Raw genomic sequence first — 21,834 nt, forward strand, 5'->3', positions numbered from 1 at the left:
TTCAGAGGCCAACAATGAACACGAGGGATCCTAAGTGTTGTTTGTTCTTCCAGAGGGTGGTTGATTGGAAAAATCCTCTTTGCCCAAGCAGGTGAGAGTCTCAAGCGAGGCAGTGAGCTTCAGGCTGGAGAGTAGCTAGCTAATGCTTTCCCTGCAAAATCTGCTGCCTAAAACTTTTCCACGACCTGCCGTAGCCCTCCCCAGTCCCCTCGGTGAGCTGCTTAGGAACCGCCTGGAGGCTCCTGCGAAATGCACCGCCACACAGGCGCGTCCACATCTGCAGAGGCTTCTGCCAGGTCTGCGTGGAGCTGTGCCTCCTACTTGGCTCCTTCTGCCCCAGTCGCAGGCAGCACGACTCCCTTTCACCGCCCACTCCAGGTTGGGTTTGGGGAAGCTCTTGGGCTCGCACACGCTCCGAAAAAGCCGCTGCACGCCTCCCTCCCCCCACCTCTGCCCACATTTTGACCATTAGGCATCATTCCAAGAGGGGCCAGCAGTGGCACTCCAAAAATCACGGCCATGTTTTACTCCACACAGACACCATTCAACAATTCCACAAGTCCCCGGGGCGCTAGGCTCTGTAGGAAAGGCCAACCTCCTCTCCAAAGTGAACACATATCTGTAACGCAGCCCAGCAAAGGTTATATCCTGTCATAAAGCAAGGATGTGAGAACAGCTAAGAAGCCCAGAAAGCTTTACAATAATCTTTTTAAAGCTAATAATGTTGCCCCTGACAAATATTTTAAAACCCCACCTACACAAGAGAAAATCCCAGATTTGCCCCTTTTCAAACCCTCATTTCAGACGCCTTAGTTAGGGGAAGTACACATCAATGGTATATACACGGATGCAGTCCGGGTTTGGCTCCCGACAGCACTCTGCAAAGTGCCGGGCGGGCGAGTGTCACGCCTGGGTAGAGGGCTGACGTCCCCGCAGTTCTCCGAGCAGCACACGCCGGCGGGGCCTGCTAACTGGGGACCAGCAGAGTCACCTCCCGCCTACCGCCCTCGCCGCCGCCCCGACGGGCCCCGGCACTCACCGTCCCGGGAGTCCTCCCCCCGACTGCAGTTGCTGCAAATGTGTTTGATCTCCTTGCCTAGTTGACAATGGATCACAAAGGACATGTTGTTGTTGTTGGGGGCGGGCTCCTTTAGGGGCTTCATCCTCAGCAAATAAAAAGCTTTTATGGGGGGGTCTCTGGGTGCTCGCGCCTGGCACCGCGCCCTTCCTGCAGCGCGGCGAGCGAAGCGCAAACCTCTCCGGCGCCGCGGCGCGCGTGGACTCCGCCAGCCGGTCCCCGGACGCCCCGGGGCCGGGCGCTGCTCCGGTCTCCGCGCGCTGCCACTTGCGCCAGGCCGCCTGGCCAGCATGCCCCCGCCCCGCCCCGCAACCGCGTCTCTACGGCAACGCGAACGCGGCGGGGCTGCTCAGGGGAAGGCGCCGAAAGGGTCTTGACCTCGCTGACCTCGCTGTCCTAGCCAATCCGAATCCCTTGGCGGGAGGAGGGTTCCCGGCAGGTTCCCCACGGCCCTACCTGAGCTTCACGTGTATATCCTCCCTGGCAACCCCATCCCTCTGTAAATCTCCGCACCAGCAACTAGAGCCTGCTGGTTTGCAGCTACCTTCACTCTCTCCGGAGCTCCAGGGCAGAACACCAACCTCCCCTCCCCCTTCTCTTCCAGCCTCACGCGACCAAATGAAAGCCGGACGCACCACAGACACAAGGCAGCGAGGCCGCGGGGGGCAAGCGCCTCTCTTGGGCCAGAACAAATGACCATTCTCGTCCAACCCACAGTGCTTGATTCTCGGTGGAGCCCGCAACCTGTTACAGTATAACTGATATTTTCACCCTCAATAGAAATTCCCCATCCTGAAGGGGGCCTTCCTCGAGTGTCATTAAAACTTTGAATAAAAAAGAACAGAAAAGGCTGCCTTTATGAAAACTCAGAAACAGCAATTTACGATTTTGGGATTCCAGCTAATCTGACTGAAGATCCTCCAGCACAGTGACTACGGCTTAGCAAGGTAGTGCATTCATGGCGCCATAATACAACAGCTACAGGTTATTGAGCCTTTTTGTATTCTGCACTCAAAATACAATCACACTATGTCTATACACTAATCCTAACTAAGGTATTGTGAACCCTACATCAACCTTTAGAGACTAAGATTTAGAGAAGCCTCATATCACAGTCTCCTTGGGTGCTTATTTTAAAAAGAGACTTTAGGGCCCCAGATCCTCAGATTCTGGTTTCATAGGTCAGCTGAGGGGCCAGGAATCTGGAGCTTTAACAAGCTCCCCAGTGACTTTGATGCAAAACATAACCAGTTGTTTGCAGCAAGGTGTGTCTGACCTGACTCTGAGCCTCTGCCTTCCCACCACACCCAATACCTGGAATCCAAAACCCCCGCCAACCTTCTGGCCTACTGAAATCCATTAGTTAGGATGCACCATCACTGACAGTTGTTTCCAGAAACTTTCCCAAAGTTCATTTCATAATAGTCTGTGACTGACACAGCCATGGAAGGCAGGCCACTGTTAGTCTTTCCTCCAACTGAACAAATTTGACAGGTACTGCTCACCTCCCAGCTGAAAGGGTCAACAATCCACTGGGGATATTAGATTCTGTGTTACAATATGCTTTTGATCATTCCAATTCTACCATTCTGCCATTTATACTGCTTCTCATCTGCAAAATGTTCTGCCGAGTCAGCACATTCAGAATTTCATACTGTAGTTAGGAATGTCAGGTGTCTACCACAGCCTACTTTAGAAGGACATGTCAGGGACTGAAGTGGAATTCAGGTGTGGGACTGGTGCTCTCTTTAATTAGATCACGACTAACTCTCTCCTGGTGCCCATCTGGCCCTTCAGGGACCTGTCCCTTCTTCCCTGAACCACCAGCCAAATCAGCCACAGGTAAATCTCACTGTATCTATTCATGTCAGATTCATGTCACTTGGTCCCTGGCTAATTAATAGCTTTATCTCAGAGACAGCAAAGGATCCACCTGTTACACTGGTGGAGTGTATGAGGAAATTTATTCCATTGTATTATAGGCAAACTCTTATTATTCTCTTTTTCTAATCCTCAGATCTGTCTCTCAAAGTGTTGTTACCTCTTAAATTTCTTCTGCATTGTATCTTTTCTTCTTAAATGAGTTTTTTAAATTCCATGCCTCACTCTGTGTTCTGCAGGCCAGAATCTTGGCCTGCATGGTCTTATTAAAACAGTTGAGCCTCCAGCAACCTTTTATTTACTCACTGAATATCACACCAGAACTAGGGGCTCTAGGTGTCTCTATGTTAATTGGCTAAGTGTCATCGTAGCATAGAGAACACTGATACAACCACCAGCTTAGGCTCAAATATCAAAGGAGATGCCCCATGATTGTGGGGGGCTCTTTATTCACATTAAGTATGTAAAAAGACTAAGTTGTACCTTCAGAGGGCTATTCCCTTGTTAGGTGATCCACCTTCCTAACCTATCTTCCCTGAGTTCATAGCTTCTAACTGTGTGTCCAATATAATATTCACTGGCCACATGTAGTATTTACACTTAAATTAACTAAAATTATTTGAAATTAGCCTGACCAGGTGGTGGCGCAGTGGATAGAGCGTCGGATTGGGATGTGGAGGACCCGGGTTCAAGACCTAGAGATCGTCAGTTGAGCATGGGATCATCTGGTTTGAGCAAAGCTCACTAACTTGGATCCAAGGTTGCTGGCTCAAGCAAGGGGTTACTCAGTCTGCTGAAGGCCTATGGTCAAGGCACATATGAGAAAGCAATCAATGAACAACTAAGGTGTCTCAATGAAAAACTAATGATTGATGCTTCTTATCTCTCTCCATTCCTGTTTGTCTGTTCCTATCTATCCCTCTCTCTGACTCTCTGTCTCTGTAAAAATAATAAATAAAATAAAATTATGTGAAATTAAATTTCAGTTCTTTGGTTGTACTAGCCATGGTTCAAGTGCCCGTGGTCTCATGTACCACATGGCTACTGTATTAGACAGGGTAGATGGGAAAATACTTTCATTGTTGGTGAAAGTTCTGTTTGACCATGCTGCTCTTGAAAGATGTATGAATTTCAGTGTCTTGAGCTGAATTTGGAAGCTGAGAAGTGTTATCTCCTATTGTTGAAATAAAAGGTAGATGGGGAGGGAAGGGATGGAATTAATGCACTGAAGTCAAGTCTGGTGGCTTCCAGCACCACCTTTCCTGTGACCCAGTAGGTAGGTAGCAGGGCAGATGTGCATACAAATCTGGAATTTTTCTTCTCATCCCTGTACCCTAAATATTTCCCCAGTCTTCACTTCTTCTGATACCCATTACTGTAATGTCCCTGTAGCTCTCAATGTCAAGAGATATCTTACACAGAATCTATGTCTCATCTCATAAGACAAAACTCTATTTAATCATGAACCTGGCAGAGCTTGCTATGGAGGCCAGTGACAATTCCTGAGGCCATTCAGTGATGTGTAAGTAGAGCTCATATGCAGTCCATGTACACTGGTACAGCTGTATGCATGTTTTATATCTGTTCTAATAGCTTGAGTATTCTTTCTGATTCTTGAAAATCTAGTTATTAAATATTTTGACTGTCGTACCTGCAGATAAATGTTAGAAAGCAGCTGCACAATTGGCAAGCTTTATTCTCCTGAACAAACTGCTTTCTACTACCATGTTTTTCTTTAAACTGTTTCGGAGCCTATAGCAAAAGATTTTTTGGCCTTAATTTAATTCAACCTGGCAGACTTGGGGTGTAAAAGCCAGGGGGAGATCAGTGGACAGTAAGTTTGAAGAAATAATTTCATATCCTTGTTTTAGAATTTGAGTTATTAAAATAAAAACATATACATAGTTGAGACATCTAAGTGATGTGAGTGATTTTTTGCATGTGTGCTTTGCTGATGGTTTGCTTTTTCCCCTTAAAACTTTGAGTAGAAAGCAATTTCACTTCTGCACTTGTGATAATTATGCTTAGTAAGGAATTCTATAAACACTTAGGAGATAGCAACCTAATGAGAAGGAAAGATTGGAAGCATTTAGACAAAACAGGTAGAGAAAGAGGTGACCAAAGGAACATGTCAGGAGTAAATTTCTGTAGTTTCTTGATTGCAGTGTTATTTTGGAACGTTTCCTTCTCTTCCTGCGTGGTGAGGAAGAGGAGTAAAGTGGTCTAGTTCTTGAGCTCAGATGGGAGGATCTTGTCCATAACAGACCAGGCTGTCAGAGCAAATGTGGTTTTTGTCACTGCAATGGAAGGAAAATCAGGTCTTATATGTCAGGCCTCTCTTACATCCATATTGCCAATATCCAGCAGGGGAGGTTCAGGCACTTCTGCTCATATCCAGGAAAACAGAGGATAGATTAGATGGGCCTTGAGAATTGTCAAAGAAAATTAGTAGTGAGAAGTGTGTTGTTCTGAAGTAGCCTCTTTACATTTTGCTCCAAATTGTGTAATTCCATTTAAATGAGACTTATAAACATAGCTTTATGTTTTCTTTTTGAAAACAGGTTAGTTTGGTTAAATTTAGACACTTCAGGATATTTATCTTATAGAAAAAAAATAATCAGAACATAAAGATGCTATTCAGTGTGAATATATAGCAATAAATTAAAGTCCACCAAAAAAAATGACTGCATAAATTATGTTCTAGTTTTAGCACAATGCCACTAAAATTAATGAGTTACATGTGAGCACATTGGCTTACAAGAATTTCCACAATGTCTTGTTAATGAGAAAATTAAGATTCAGAGAACTGACTATAATATGATTTTGTTTTTGAAAAACAAATATTGTAAGCATTAATATTGTTTTTCAAATATTTCTGATTTGCAGTAGAACTGGAGTTTGTACACCTGCATCCCTTTGAGGATGACCAGGTCTGACCCATGAGTGAGAAGCTGAAGTTCAAGATAGTGGTTGCTGCCGCCATTTGGGTTCTGGAGTGAGTTGAATCTACCTGCTGACTCACATGGGCCATGGGGTATGAAAAGTGAACTGGTGTTGTTTTAAGCTACTTAAAATTTGGAGTTGATCTTACTAGACAGTAGTCTAGACTAATGTAACAATGGTAAATGTGCATGTGTTTGTGTATGTGTTTGTTGGTCGTCTTTAGCCATCACACCAGCACCATAAGATGGAACTGTGATTTCCATTTTATGATTCAGGAAACAGAAGCTCAATAAGATTAAATAAGTTTCCCAGGTTACACAATTAGCCTTTCATCAACTAGAAATCTGAACCAAAATATGTTAAGCAGCAAAGCACACTTCTCCTTCTCCAAGGGTCCCACTGACACGCAGCAGGCTGTGAGGTGATGTTCCCCAGAGGACCCTCAGTACTGTTTTAGGACAGAAGCATATGGCATCATGAAATAAAGCGAGAAAGGTTACCAGACAGGCACAGGACACAGAAACCTTGCTTGCCACGCAGAGCAGAGCCACTGGTGGGAGGGAACAGGGGTAAAAATAGGACACACAGGTTCTTATCTATTGTCTTATACTGGCAGATTCCTGCCCCTGCAGACTTGAAAACAGAATGCAATTGATACTCAACAATGTTATCCTTTCAGGGCCAGGATTGTATCTACAGGGTGGAGAGCCTGTTTAACAAAAGCCCTCGATCAGCTAATGATAATTGGCCATTAGGACAGAATCACAATTGTGTTTGTACAGAGCAGGTGTAGGAACAAGGTAATAGGATCATTTAACATTGGCAAGAAGCACAAACTGGTCATTTTTTTCAAGTGTGAGAACTTTAGTTATACAGGAAACATAATTGTGTGTAGGGTGGGTAGCTGTCAGCACCCAGGTATGGGAAGATTTTCAGTGGATATTGCAGTTGTATGAGTGTGTGACATGCAAATTATTTCTTCCATGGAAAAAAAGATGGTCTTATTATTCACTGAGGAGCATGTTACATTATGCTCTAAGACTTGTAAAATGAATAATCAAAGGAATATTTCCTTCTCTAACATGCCAGGTTGTGCTCCTCTTCCCACACTTCAGGATCCTGTGATCGCTGAACTTCTAAAACAGATTTTTTATAGTAGAGAAACCGTGCTGAGGAAGAATTATATTTATTTTTATACAGTAAATGTCAATAAGTTTTTCCTATTAAGTACATATTAGATCCACACAAATTAATGGAACAGTTTGTAGCCATCTTACATAAAAAAAGGAAGGTTCTTTATAGGAATGGAAGGGTAAACGAAAAAGCTAAGAGAGATCATATAAGAGTGTGCTATTGGAATTTAAGAGTAGAAAAATAGGCATGCATGTGTATGTAGATAAGGATACACTCTAAAAATCCATTCAGGGTAACCATGATGAGTTCACAGGGAAAGACAGTCCCGGATAGGGGGAAGCAGAGAGAGCCATCCCTTGATGAGCTGGGAAGCACCCAGTGTGTCTGCTGTTTTTTTAAAATGAATAATTAAATTTTAATTATTTTGATTTATATATTTATTTATAAGTATAATTACATAACACACATATATATTAAAATGAAGTGTTATATAATATTTTATATGTTACATGTGTATTTTATACTTTTAACTAAAATAATGATTATTTAAACCTCACAACCATCCTGAGATTTGAGGGGTTTTGAGTGCCATCTGACAAGGAGGACGCCAGAGAGCTGAGGGAAGAGGCAAGAAGCTGTACATGAGGACGAGGCAGAACCTAGACCGGACCAAACAGAACCAAACCATGGTGCTCACCATAAAGACACGTTCACTCTCACTGTGTTGTGCTGCTGTCCAGGAATTTGCACAGGGGAAAGAGGTTCTAGTGAAGATAAAAATATCTTTCCAAGCCAATGCAGGAAGAAATTCCTGGAATACTTCCTAAAGTTGAAGGGCAAACTTGTGAGATTTACTAGGTCTTCCCATTTACACTGGAAGTAAATCTACCTTTCCTTTCAAAACGTACTGAAGTGAACATTTTTTTCATTCCCAAATCTTAGAAGTAATTTACTTGTTAAAACATTTTGAAACATGTCTCTTTTTTTCTTCAAACTCGTCAGGTGAGAATACAGAATTATTAAACCCCGACAAAATAATTAGTTCTTTGGAAATGTGTAAGTTATAATTAAAAAACAATGAAGGAAAAATTCAGAGTTTGACAATTACATCAACATATTTTTATATTCTACCAAACCTAATGAATAGAAGCTATTTAAAGGAACTCTTGGAAAAGCTTTAACTACGTGAACTCCCTTTTCCAGATGCCCTTTCTCTTCCTTTTCCAAAATTGACAATATGTAAGGTCAAGGGAGCTCTGGAGCCTCGGGTTAACATCCCCTGATTTCAAGAAAACAACCACAACCGTGTCCTTCCAGGTGAGTGCCCCACCCCAAAAACAAACTGTCAGTACCTTAAAGGCAAAGAAGCCTTTCATTTCTCCAAATCCTCATCTCAACTTTATCTCAAAAATTAAATACTCCTGTTTTGCTTGTAGAGAAGGTGCAGACATTCATTGCTCAATAGCCTGCCTAAATCTGATGTCCCAGATTTCAAATTCTCAGACATGCTTAGAGGCATTAACACTTATGAATTACAAGCATCACTTCTAAAACTCTCTTACAAATACATTCATGAGCCCATACAGGTCATACTAGTATGTTTGTATATTAAGATATACTATTTTTTTCTCTAAAATATGGTGCATATTAAGTCAACTGTGAGTTGTTCAGAATACTTTATACACAGTTTTGGAACTATTACCCATCATTAAATTCATTTAGAATAACCTCCCAAGGCAGGTGTTGGCAAAACCAAGCTTTGTTTTTGACAGTTGTACACAAGCAACTAATAGCTGACATCACTTCAATATATTATTTCCAAACAGAGTCAGGCTTTTACATTGTGTTAGTATGTTTTAAGCATATACAGGAAACACACAATAATTGTAGAAAATGCTTTCAGCTTCCATTTTTTTCTCGGGTTTTGTTAACTTATAAAGAGATAGAGATATTTCCACATGTAGTATAGAAATAAAAAGAGAGCTGAGCTATTTTTCTATGAATTATATTCACAACTAACAATGAATGCAAGCAGAAATATATATAATGCTTTGTAGTGTTTGTTGGCATTTTGCAAGGTCAAGAAAGAAATTGAATGGCTGAGTTAATATAGCAAGCATTCTTCCTTTGCCTGAGGCACTGTATTATTTGCTAAAAGAGATGAGCAATGTGCTGCTGTGCTCTGCAAAATGACCTCAAAACTGAGAACTGTATAAAACAGGGCAAAGATTGGTAAACGAGCCCTGGCCAGATAGCTCGGCTGGTTAGAGCATCGTCCCAATAGGCAGAAGTTGCTGGTTTGATTCCCGGTCAGGGCACATACAGAAACAGATTGATGTTTCTCTATCTCTCTTTGAAAAAATCAATCAATAATTTTTTTTAAATCGATAAGCCAGGAAGGAAAGGATCTATTACCTGCAAGTATATAGTTTTGGTTGTTAATTATAAATAAAAATGAAGCATAAGTTTGATAACATGAACTGCCTGGAATTGTTTAAATCACTAATTATTGAAGGAACAAATGACTGAGTCCATAAAGTCTTTATCTTCAAATCCAATTTGTTTGAGTTTGATTGAAAGGGGTGCCCATTTTTTCCTCTTGCCTAGATTTGAATCCTCTGCTATGATTACTCCTTCCTCATCCACACTGATCCACACTAATCACCTTTCAGTGTTACCTGGACTAAAATCTCAAGTGGTGGCAATCTTATGAATGAAGGGAATTCTTCATGGACATTCTGATTTACCTATGGCTCAAGCATGACCTGGAGGATCAGGAAACACAATGGTTTCAAACTAAAATGAGAAAGAGGGAGAAGACCAGAAATAAGAGAACACTTCCCCAAAATGAGGGCACACTCTTCATTAGATTTCACTTTCCAGGCTGCCAGAATTTTTTATTGAGAGGTGGAGTTAAATCAAGAAAAGGAAGAGATTTTTTTTTTATGGTAGAAACCACAGTTCAGAATATTACAGAGAACTCTTGAGAAAGGCTTGATTATGTTGCTCAGCTATTGCAGGTGGTGACATTGGGGGAGGGGCATGAATCAAACTGATTTGCAATGTGTGGTCTTATTCTGAAATTCAACAGTCTGGCCCCAAGTCATTCTTCTTGTGCAAACTCTTGCTCCTTCCCAGGGTGCCCATTCCTCTGTCTCACCTAGACTCGAATCCTCTGTGCTATGATAACTCCTTCCTCATCTTCTGCATATAGCAACCAAACCTTATGAATTCTTTCTATTCCTTTTCTCATTTATGATAAAAAACCTCCAAAGTCATAGGTGGAATAAGATGGGGTCTCATTCTTTAGAAAATAGATCAAAGAGACAACTTTTTTTTAAAATTAATTTTATGACTCAGAATCCATCAAAGTAATTTGCAATTTATTTGGCCTCCATCTGTATATATCACAGTATTACTTCCACCAATGAACAGCTTCTCTGGACAGTCTTTCTCCTGATTTCTTCATAAATCTTTTCTAAGAATCAATTTTTCCAGAAAGCTAATTGAGTTAACTTGAATTGCAAAGATAACTTTCAGATTTGTTTGCCTTCAAGATGATCAATATATTCTTTGGTGAATAAAAAGAGGAGATTGGTAGATGATTGCTAAGGCTTTTCCAAAATGCAGTGTTTGTTTCTTTAAATTTATTTTAATTTTTATGTATTAACTTCAGCCAGAGAGGAAGGGAGAGAGAGAGACAGGAACATCAATTCATTCCTGCATGTGCCCTGACCAGGGATCGAACTGGCAATCTCTGCATTTCAGGCTGATGCTCCAGTCTAACCACTATCCAGCCACGTCTAATAGATGTTTAATTGCTAGAATTGAAAGGATGTCTCAAGGAGGAAAGACACACAAAGAACTGATTGCTTTGGAGGAGGAAAATGGCTCTAGCTAGAAACCAGAGCTGTCAGGGAGTGGTTTGCCTTTCTAAGATATCAAATCTTGGCCTACAGCCACGGCAGGCCTTATCTTCCTCCACCCTGCATATGTCCTACCACCTCATGGTTAGAACTCCAGTTTACTCCCAGTTCCTTCCAGGCCACACCTTACCATGCGTTCCCACATGCCATTTCCTCAACTGGAAGAATTCCCCTTCTCCCTCCCAGGAGCCTCTTTCTCATTCTTCATATCACAGCATTAAGAATACCATTTTGGAAGGCTCTCTCAGGGCATTAGGGCAGACAGAGCTAGCTGCTCAGTCCTCAGTGCTACCTTGAAACCCAGCACAAGTTGAACATTTATTGTAACATCCAATTCATATTAACCTTTTATTTATGATATATTTCAAAGATACAGTCAAAGGCAGTAAATACTCTACTACTAGTGTGCATTTGTTCAGGTTTAAAGTGGTAACATTGTGTCCTAGTTGTTTTATTCCTTTAAACAGGATATAAAGAAATAAAAATTACGGACACAAAGACCACTAATCCTCCCTTTTCCCACGCCTTTTCCCAGAAGCAACTACTATTCTGAAGTTGATGTTTATATACCCTACTTTTATTTTTATACTTTTACCATACATTTAGGCATATGCAAGCATTATTCGTTGCTCTGTGGGTCTTAAGGGTACATCAGTGGTACCGTATTAAAGAATTATTTTATAATATTCTATATTTAATTCAACATTATGTTTTAAGATTATTGCATGTTGATTCTTATAAATCTAGTCCATTCCTATCTCCTGCTCTATTAGTATTCTAATACAGGATATAACAACTTATTTATATATTCCCTCATGGAGGGTTATTTAGTTGGTATCTAATTTTTAGGCAATTTCAAACAATCCTTCAGTGAGCATCCTGATCAATTCTCTTTTGTATTTTTGTGCAATAGATTCTCTAAGTTATATAGTTAAAGTTGGAATAGCTGTGTTGTAGGCTATGCACCTCTTCAGCTTCCCTAGACACTGGCAGATAGTTCTCAAAGTGATCATAACAATTACCATCTCATCAATAGTGTGTTTCCCTTTCCACTTCATCATCACTTGTTTATTACCAATATTTAATTTGTTCTTCAGTATGCTGGGTGTGATTTAATTGGTATATCCTGATTATCTGTTAGAAATTCAGATTATTTTCTTCTGCAAGTTGCTTGCTCATATTGTTGTTATCCATATTTACTGGTTGCTTATGTTTTGTTCTGTTTTTGGACTTTTAAGAAATTCTTTCCTACAATAAAGTAGTATAACCATTACCTATATCCTCTTTTTAAAATGTCAAAGCTTTATTCTACATATTTAGGTCATTAATCCACCTAGGATTTGTTTTTATATATGATGTGAGCTAGAAATCCCATTTTATTTTTTTCAATACATCATAAAAAGGCTTATTTTTTCCCAGTACTGTTTATTAAATAGTACACTCTTTGCTCATTAATTTAAAAAAGCTACTTTTGTCATGTTCCAATATATGGAGTTATAGTGAATGATTTTACATATCTATTAAAATAAGTGTTTTTTTTCTTTGATTTATTAATGTGGTGAAATCCTAAATAGACGTCATAGGTTAACCTTCTTAATTCTAATTGACCTTGGTATATTACTTTTATATAGCTTGCTGGCTTTGGTTTCAAATATTATATTTGGGATTTTTGCATTTATGTTCATATAATCTTTTGCTATCGGGTTTCTTTTTAATTTATTTTAATTTATTAATTTTTCTATCAGGTTTTTATATCAAGGGTATAGTTCTCTTTCTGTTTTCTTGATCAGTTTATAAAACATAGAGGTTACATATTTATTTTCTAGAATAGCTTACATAATTTAAGGGTAACTCTTCTTAAATTCTTATTAAAACTCACCACTAAATTTTCTAGCACTAATAATTTTTGGTTAGCAAATTTTTTAAATTGTGGATTCAATTACTTAGAGATTGCAGAGATTTTTCAGTTTTCTATTGTTTCTTTAGTCAATATTGGTAACTTACAGTTTATCTGTAAACTTCATTTTATCTAAGTTTTTAAATTTTCTTGCTAAGATGATCATAATATTCCTTCAAGATGTTTTTAACTATCTGTTAACTGTGCCCCTCTAATATTCTAAAATTATTTTTATTATTTATTTATTTATTTATTTATTTATTTATTTATTTATTTATTTAGAGAAGAGAGACAGAGAGAGGGATAGAGCAGGGGGAGTAGGAAGCATCAACTTCCATATGTGCCTTGACCAGGCAAGCCCATGGTTTTCAACCAGCGACCTCAGTGTTTCCAGGTCGATGCTTGATCCACTGTGCCACCATAGGTCAGGCCTAATATTTTTTATATATGAGTTCCCTTGTATCGTTCTTGATGGATCTTGCCAGAGATTTGTTCATTATATATATTTTTATAATATTTATATATAAATATTAAGTGAGAGGCAGGGAGGCAGATAGACAGAATCCCACATGAACCCTACTGGGATCTTCCCAGCAAGCCCCTGACAGGGCAATGTCGGCCCATCTGGGGCCACTGTCCCATTGCTCAGCAACCGAGTTATTTTAGTGCCTGAGGGGCAGCCATGGAGCCATCCCTCAGCCAGGTGCCAACTTGCTCGAACTATTTGAGCCATGGCTGTGGGAGGAGGAAAAAAGAGAGAGAGTGAGAGATAAGGGGAAGGGCTGGAGAAGCAGATGGTCAATTCTGCTATGTGACCTGAGTGGGAATCGAACCTAGGACTTCTACAAGCTGGGCTGATGCTCTACCACTGAGCCAACTGGCCAGGGCAAATATTTTCATAACACTAACTTTTGTTTTGTTTTTGAGTCTCCTGCTATGTCTTTGTTTTCCCTTTCAATAAATTCATCTTTTATTTCTATTTCCCTTCTACATTTTGGGGGGAGGTAACCCTATTGTATCTTTTCTGACTTCTTGAGTTGAGCATGTGTCTAACTAAATTTAAATATTAATTACTTTTTAATATGTAAATTTGAGGTTAAATATATCTCTGAACACCACTTGCAAATCTCATTTATTTTGTAAGCAGTTTTAAATTACTGTCTAGTTCTAAATATAAATATTTAGTAATTTCATTATAACTTATTTTTTGACCTATGATTGTTTTAGATACAGTATTTAATTCTAAACATATTTTGAGTAATACTGTAATATTGACTTATAACTTTATTGCATTTTAGAGAAAATGCTTTGTACAATAGTAATAGTTTGAAATTATTTGTTTTATCTTATAATTTTAAAAATGATCCATATATTATTTTAAAAAATATGTAGCCTCCAGTTGTTGAATGTGTATATTAAATTAAAGTAATGTTAGTTGAATTGTTCCAATCTCTACTATACTTACTAAATTGACTGATCTATCAGTTATAAAAAAATTGCATTTACAGTCTCCACTTATAATTTTGGATTAGCCAGTTTTTCCTTATAATTTTGATCATTTACCTTTTCTATATTTGGAAGCTATTTTGTCAGCTTTTTATATTATCCTATGAAATAATCCCTTTGTTATTAAGTAAGAATTTTTCTTATGTTTAATAGTGTTGTTGCCTTTAAAGTCTTTTTAAAAATAATATTGGTATACTAATTTTCTTTTGGTTATTATTTGCCTCGTGTATCAATTTAGCATTTTTTCCCTCAGACTGTCACCAGGGAGGTTTAATCTGTTCACAATTGTGACACATTGGCATTGTATTATTTTGGTGTCCTTTTTGTCTTTGCTCCTCCTGGTTTCTAATTGGTGAGGTTTCCTTCATTCCTTTTTTCACTTGCACTGGCTTGGAAGTTATAGTTTTATTTCTATTTTCTTTACTCTAACCACTAAAACTTTAAAATATTGGCCTATATACCTGGCCAATATATCATGAACAACTTTAGAATCTTAAGTAAGATCACTGCTCTCCATCTTCAATGTTATTATAGCCTTGATTTTAGTTATCTCTTGTTTGTAATCCCCCTCATTTAAAAGACTTTCCATTGTTTTTAATTGTGTTTTACTTTACAAACATATTTGTCAACCTGACATCTGCTTCCTGAATCTTACTCTTTCTTTTTTGCTTCAATTTTCTTTTTTCTGAATATATATAATTTGTTCATTTAGTGAGGATCCATAAATGATACACTCAGAGTCTGTTTGAAACTTCTTTAGTTCAGCATCAATCTTTTTTTCTTTTAGTGAGCGAAAGAGAGAGAAAGAGAAGAGGGCAGGAAAAGAGATGAGAAGCAGCAACTCATAGTTGCAACACCTTAGTTGTTCCTTGATTGCTTCTCATATGTGCCTTGACCGAGGGCTCCAGCTAAGCCAGTACCCCTTTCTCAAGACAGTGACCTTGGGCTCAACTTCAAGTTTGTGATCATGGGATTATGTCTATGACCCCAAGCTCAATCTGAATGAGCCCATCCTCAAGCCTCAGGGTTTTGAACCTGGGACTTCAGCATCCCAAGTCAATACTCTTTCTACTGTACCACCATTGGTCAGGTACAACCTCATATGTTTTCATTAGTATGCAAGAAATGCATGCAAGTTGTTTAAAATTTTAAATAGTGCTAAAAGTAGTTGTCTCACTTCTTCAGAGATAAAAATTTTCAATTTTGGTGGGCAACTATTCCTGATAGTATTTACCTCCATGTTTTTAAATGGTGTAATTATAATACTCTCTTAACTCACTGATTTATAATACTATTAATGATCTATTATAATAGACATCAATTAACTGCTAATGATTCATCTCAAGAGTGAAAAGCCAGGGTTATGAGGTTGAGAAAAGGGAGATGTAAAACAAGGAAGAATGGGAAGTGATGCTAACTATAGCATTACTGCACTGCCTACTGCTTCACAGTAAGCCAAGCAGAGACACAGTGCAGGTTAATCCCAAGTGAGTAGGAAAAATGGAGCCTTGGGGCAAGTCATTGGGAAGAAGATGCCCAATTTCCTCCTCATGTCTCTTCCTCATCATTTAACTTCTCTCTGTATGAGTTTTCTCATCTGTAAAATGGTGGCTAGTAATGGTATCTACCCCAGAGGGTCATTGTGAGGGTTGAGTTAATTAATACAGAGAAGTAATGTGAACAAGATCTGACATAAAGTAAAGGCTTAACAAGTGTTAGGTAATAATCTTATTATTATTACCTTCCACATCTCCTAATACATCATATTTTTCTTATGATTTCTCTAGACTTTATTCTGAGTGGTTTCCTTAGATCCTCCAGTTTATTCATTCTCTGTCTGAGTCCACTTTGTTATTTCATTTAAACACTTTAGTATTTAATTTCAAAGATTATATTTTTCATTTCTAGATATTGTATTTGTTTCTTTTTTTAGTTTATGGTTTGCTTGTTTGTTTTTCATCATGGCCTCCTCTTACACAATGGCTTCATTTTTTTCCCTGACTTTTCTTGTTGCAAGCACCTATATTGTATACTAATGTTGAGGTTTTTCTCTTATTTCTAGTTTGTCCTTGCTGTATCTGCCAACTCTCCTTGTTGTAGTCTATTTCTTCATGTGATTTGTAATTTTTTTATTGTGAATTACATTCAACAGGATAATTTTTCCTTCCTTAGAGTCAATTTTTTTCATTTGCTTCTGACGGTATTCCAGTGACTCTCGTGGTCCAGGTTGGAGGGGTGGGAGTGGGAATGATGTTTGCTTTTAACCCTAGGATTTCTGGATCCTGGGGGCAGTATACATTTGAATCCCACTTAAAGAGTGGTGCAGACCCAACATTTCAATTTCTCCCAGGGGCCTTCCTGTCTCTACCCAGAACTCCAGAGCTTAAGGCTTCTCACTGCCACCCTCCCTTACAGGCAGAGTTTTTATTGTTGTTGTAGTTTAGTTTTTATTTTCCTATATCCAGGTTTAAGTGTGGGCAGGCCCATGAGGAGGTCTTAAGCAAGGTCTTAGCTTACTGCCTTAAGCAAAGCTAAGGCCACATCTCTCTTATCCCTAAATTGGGCACTGACACTCCAGCTCTCACTCTCTGGTGTGCCTGTTCAGGTCAGACACACCATGGAAACATCAGTTCAGTCCACTGTGCTGCTCAGTCCTTCTAGTGCATTTCCTGATGCTTGTCACCATCGCTGGTGAGTAAGCATCTTTAAGGCAAGAACCACAGTTTACTAACCATCATTTTGTTCTTCTCTGCTGCCTCAGCCTCTAGCATAGGCCTGACATTTAGTAAACAGGAGCTGAGCCATTACTGAATGAATGAAAAAAATGGGTGACTTTAGTTTAAGTGAGTTTGACCTCTACTCAAAAGCTCCCCTACAAGTTGTTCCTTGAAGCACGATGTAGAGTATTTACAGGACACATAAAGAGATTTGTCAGACGCTGATCAGGGGCAGTGGCGCAATGGATAGAGCATCAGACTGGGACATGGAGGACCCAGGTTCAAGACCCTGAGGTCGCCAGCTTGAGCGCGGGCTCATCTGGTTTGAGCAAGGGGTCACTTGTTCTGCTGTAGCACCACAGTCAAGGCACATATGAGAAAGCAATCAATGAATAACTAAGGAGCCGCAATGAAGAATTGATGTTTCTCATCTCTCTCCCTTCCTGTCTGTTCATTCCTATCTGTCCCTCTCTCTGACTCTCTCTGTCTCTGCCACACACACACAAAGAGATGTGTCAGAGAAAATTTAGGATTGGAGACACTTGGAGAAATCTATGGTACCTGATTGTTCTGACCTGATAGTTTTCTTCCTCACTGTTCAAAACATTGCTTAAATTAAATAATTAAAACTGTATTAAAGCCCAAGAATAGCAGCCAGCTGCTATATATAGCTTCAGGCTACCTAGTTATGCAGTGCACTGATATGAGGCAAGAAGTGTTTTGACAATTTAATTAACATCCTTCTTGATCTTCAATTTCTTAACAATTCTTGGGTGCTTTGTTTGCAAGTTGCTTACAGTGCATGAGGGGGCACTCTGAATTGTCCCTCGACGTATCTATGACTGGGGGATTGGGTGGGGATTGGAGGAGGGGAAAAGAGGGGGATAAAAGCCTTGTCTGTTAATAACCTAAAACCTGTCCTTTTCCTCAGCTTATTCTAAGTCTTGTTAACCTTTTGGACATGATAAATAACAATGCTTAGTGTGTCAGTAGATTTTTGGGTGTAATAAAATAACAGGTACTAAATAGGATGGAAAGACTTTTCACACAGTAACACATATGCACGCATACTCATACAGAGAGAAACATAGTTCTGTCAATGCCTCAGTTAAATAAGGCTGAGCATTCTGATGGAAAATATGTTAGATTTATCATCTTGAGTACTTGATATTTTTGTTATTTGAGATCCTGCTTCTAAGAAAGCATATCCAATCTTGTTCATGTGATTCCCCTCCCCCTACCCCAACATGATAGTTTAAGCTAATTAAATTAAGTCCATTTCCTTGTCGGCGCTCACCGCAGTGTACTGGCCACTTTAGAAAATGTGCCTTGTCATACCAGTCTCAGTTTATTCCTTCAAAGCTGGCAGGCTCCATATCGCAACAAAATGCTGATGAGGTAGCTTGAGTTCCTCACTTATAGTTTTATTTTTAAGGGAAAGCAAATGATATAGGAACAGGACTCTGCCAGAGACTAAACTGAAGAACAGAAGGGAATATTTTCAATGAAATCAGAGGAATAGCAGAGACTAATTTGCTGTCTTGCTGGCATCTCTGAAAGCATTCTGTTGGGCAGGTATTTTGGCCATAATGGAGTGAGCTGTTGTAATTACTACACACTAACTGATTGGTCAGCTCTGTAAGTGGAAAAGTTTCCAGTGTGGGACAGTCCTGTGGAGATACATGCTACTCCCTGAAAACCACAGCCATCCCTAGACTGTGCAGAGACACTGTATATGGAAACTAAGTCACTGCAAATCAGCATATTGTCACTGATCTCACCTGATTTACGAAAGAAATCACATGCTGGCCTATGGGAGCAATCTGCTAGGCAGGCCCACGACCAAACCCTAGGTAGGAGTTATGAGCTCTTTGAGGCATCTGATCAACCTCACATGCTGGGCATGGAGTGGGATGGAGTTAGAGGGTTGGTTTTCCCAGAAGATATTCTTATCTTCAAAGAGAGAAACAGATCTGAGGCCCAGAGAGATTCTGGTCTAGGTCCAGGACTCCCCATTCAGATAGATGTCACCCCTCCAGTCCCAGGCACCTTATGAGGTCTTAAAAACTTCAAAATAAAGGCTTCAAAGTGGGGCTTGGAGGGGTGCAGTGCTGAGGCGAGTACCCTGAGATGTAGGGCCTGACTCAGGAACCCTGAGGTTACATAGCTGTAAACACCCCACAATCCCATTATCCCATCTAGCTGGTCTGCTAAACATTGGTATGACCAGAAGCTCGCTGTCATCTCCCAACGAGACTTTTGCAGGCAGAGTTCTTCACTATTCCCTCTGTACTCCCATAACATTTTCTTCATGCCTCAGCTCTCCCTGGGCTTTGTGACTATGTGGCAATCTCTCTCCCTCCCCCATAAGCATTGAGATTCCGCAGAGAGCAATTACATCTTGTGTTCCTTTGTGTCTTCACTGTCTGGACACGTAGAATAGCAGTGATGTTTGGAAAATTAATGAATGAATGAATGGCTTGTTCACCAGGAAATGAGCTTATGCAGCCTATTCCATATACTGATTGCTAATTACCATGTACAGAACACAAAGCTCCATGACAGGCATTGGATGCCGTGTTAAATATTCATACTGAGCGGTTAAAACCCATAGTTTGCTTTTTAAACCTTTATTGTAGCAGCAGGTTGAGCAAGAAGCACACTGCTCCAGGGGATCGATACTTCTTAGAGGGCTTGCAAAGTTAAAAAATGTATGGGAGCTTTGCATTCTAGTCATACTGACTGTGTCTTGCATTTGAATTCTTCTGTCACGTTTGTTATCTCTTCGATCCTCTCAAAAACCTTGTTTTATTTTATAGGAAAAGAAAAGGAAGACAGACTGGTTAACTGATGCATTCTTGGTCCCTCAAAACTCCTAAGAGTTTTCCCCACTCCATTTTTGCTATTGTGATGCTGGTCAAATTGTTTAATCACTCAGCAATCTTTTTTGGGTCACTTCCCTAGAAAGAGGGAAAATGTACTCTATGCAGTGGGGATGTGAGATTGAGGAATTAAAAGTATGCTTAGATACTTTGCAAATTTTATTGTTTTGGATTTGGTGGTAGTTTTCCATGATAATCTGATGGACGTTTCATCGACATGCATTCATAATGCATCACCCCCGCCAATACTGTGGATAATCTGGTATCTAAGGAACAAAGGGAAACCTTCTGCTTTCATACTTTATGATGAATATGTAACATGGCATCCATGCACTTGCCACAGCTTTTTCCTATCTACTCGTGGTAATTGGTGGTCTACATGGTGTGACTTCATGACACATAATACTTTGAGATGATTTCTAGGTCACCTACAGCAATCAGTTCAGGTGAACACTATTTAATTTGTAATTGCTTATGACAATTCCTCTGTCTTCTAAGAAGCTCTGATAGAAATGGTGCCTTTAATTTCTGTCTTTTGCCATCTATATGTACTACCAATGAAGCCCAAACCATTTATTTCCAATTATTCACAGTAATTACTTTAGTTGGCTCTAGCATAGTTTGTACAAGATTAGTGTTGGAGGTGGGCCCCTGTCATCAGATAGGTTTGCTCTTTCTTACAACCATAGGTTGACCATTTTTTAAAAAAATGGACCACAAAGGGGTTTCAGCAGGAGAATATGAGTGGTGGTCCAATCCAGCAAAAATGCTGGAACAATTCACATTTCTACCCTCATGATGAGGATTGTGTTGCCATTTTCACCTGAATGGGAAACTATGACAATGTATAGTTATCTTCAGGACTTTAGAATTCTGTTCTGCAGTGGAAGCACCGTTAACTCTTTTCTCTTATGTGGTCAATAACCAATCTTTATCCTTTAATTTATTTTTTAATTTTAAAATGCGATCCCTCTGCAGCTCTGTTACTGCTGCTTCCACTGCCATCACCCACGTGGAGATTAGTGCTTCTCCTGCTGCATCTCCCTGAACACTGCTGCCAAATGAGGTTTATTTGCTCAAGCACTATTTTTATCTCATCATCATCCTCCTTGAAAATCTCCCTGCACAATCAAATCTACAACCTTCCTTCTGGAATAAGAAGCTGTCTCAATCTGCCATTGTTTCACCTATGCCTCCCCAGACCTCATTATTTCCAAATGGAAACATTTGTCCTCATCACTTTACTTTTACTCAGAGTTTGCTCCAGCTGAAAATGTCCTCTACCTTGACTATTCCTCTATACAAATATTACAACTCTTTCCAAGATGAGCTCCAATATGTCTTCCCATAAAGCCTATCATTAACATTCTGGTGTGCAGTGTTATTTTCTTCTCTGACCTATTGTGTATGTTGGTATAACACATTTTGGAGTAGAACCAAACTCTATTCTGAATTGTTCTCTCTAGTCATTTCAAGTCATAATATTACTCTTCTGTGAAAAAAAGAAAAGAAAAGCAGTCTTCCTTATCCCCCATTTACCTGTAGAATAAAATAAAATACAAATCTTCAGGATTCTGGGTCCTTCTTAACCTAGTCATAATATATTTTTGGATTTGATCATAGAATTCCAAGCTACATTCTTTTTAAAATCATATATACACACACATATTTTTTACAGTGAATAAATTCATATTGTAGAAAATGTGTAAATGATATTCTGGTATAAAAATGTAGGAAAAATCTATCACGTTTAGGCAGCTCAGTTAGCGTCTTGATACGTGTCCTTCAGCTGTGTCCCCACCAAGTCATGCACTTTCACTTCCCATGTTGTTCCCTCTTAACTATATTGTCCTATTAGGTCCTTTCAAAT

The 21,834-nt window shown here is 39.5% G+C and overlaps 1 protein-coding gene across 4 annotated transcripts in view; it reads right to left on the minus strand.

Annotated features, from left to right (window-relative positions):
* PHACTR1 (phosphatase and actin regulator 1) overlaps nt 1–21,834 on the minus strand; it is a 657,956-nt gene that overhangs the window by 329,401 nt on the left and 306,721 nt on the right. The window contains exon 1 of one of the 4 annotated variants that reach the window (XM_066268376.1): nt 1,535–1,588. The exons of 2 other annotated variants lie outside the window; for them this stretch is intronic. Coding sequence is in view for 1 of the 2 variants with exons in the window: in XM_066268375.1 (XP_066124472.1) it covers nt 1,040–1,163 (124 nt within the window). In the remaining variant the exon portion in view is untranslated. Of the gene's footprint in view, nt 1–1,039; nt 1,263–1,534; nt 1,589–21,834 lie in introns of those variants that run through there. One more of the 4 variants, XM_066268375.1, reaches the window with a different exon arrangement.

This window comes from Saccopteryx bilineata, chromosome 3 (assembly GCF_036850765.1).
Source record: "Saccopteryx bilineata isolate mSacBil1 chromosome 3, mSacBil1_pri_phased_curated, whole genome shotgun sequence".
Classification (NCBI taxonomy): domain Eukaryota; kingdom Metazoa; phylum Chordata; class Mammalia; order Chiroptera; family Emballonuridae; genus Saccopteryx; species Saccopteryx bilineata.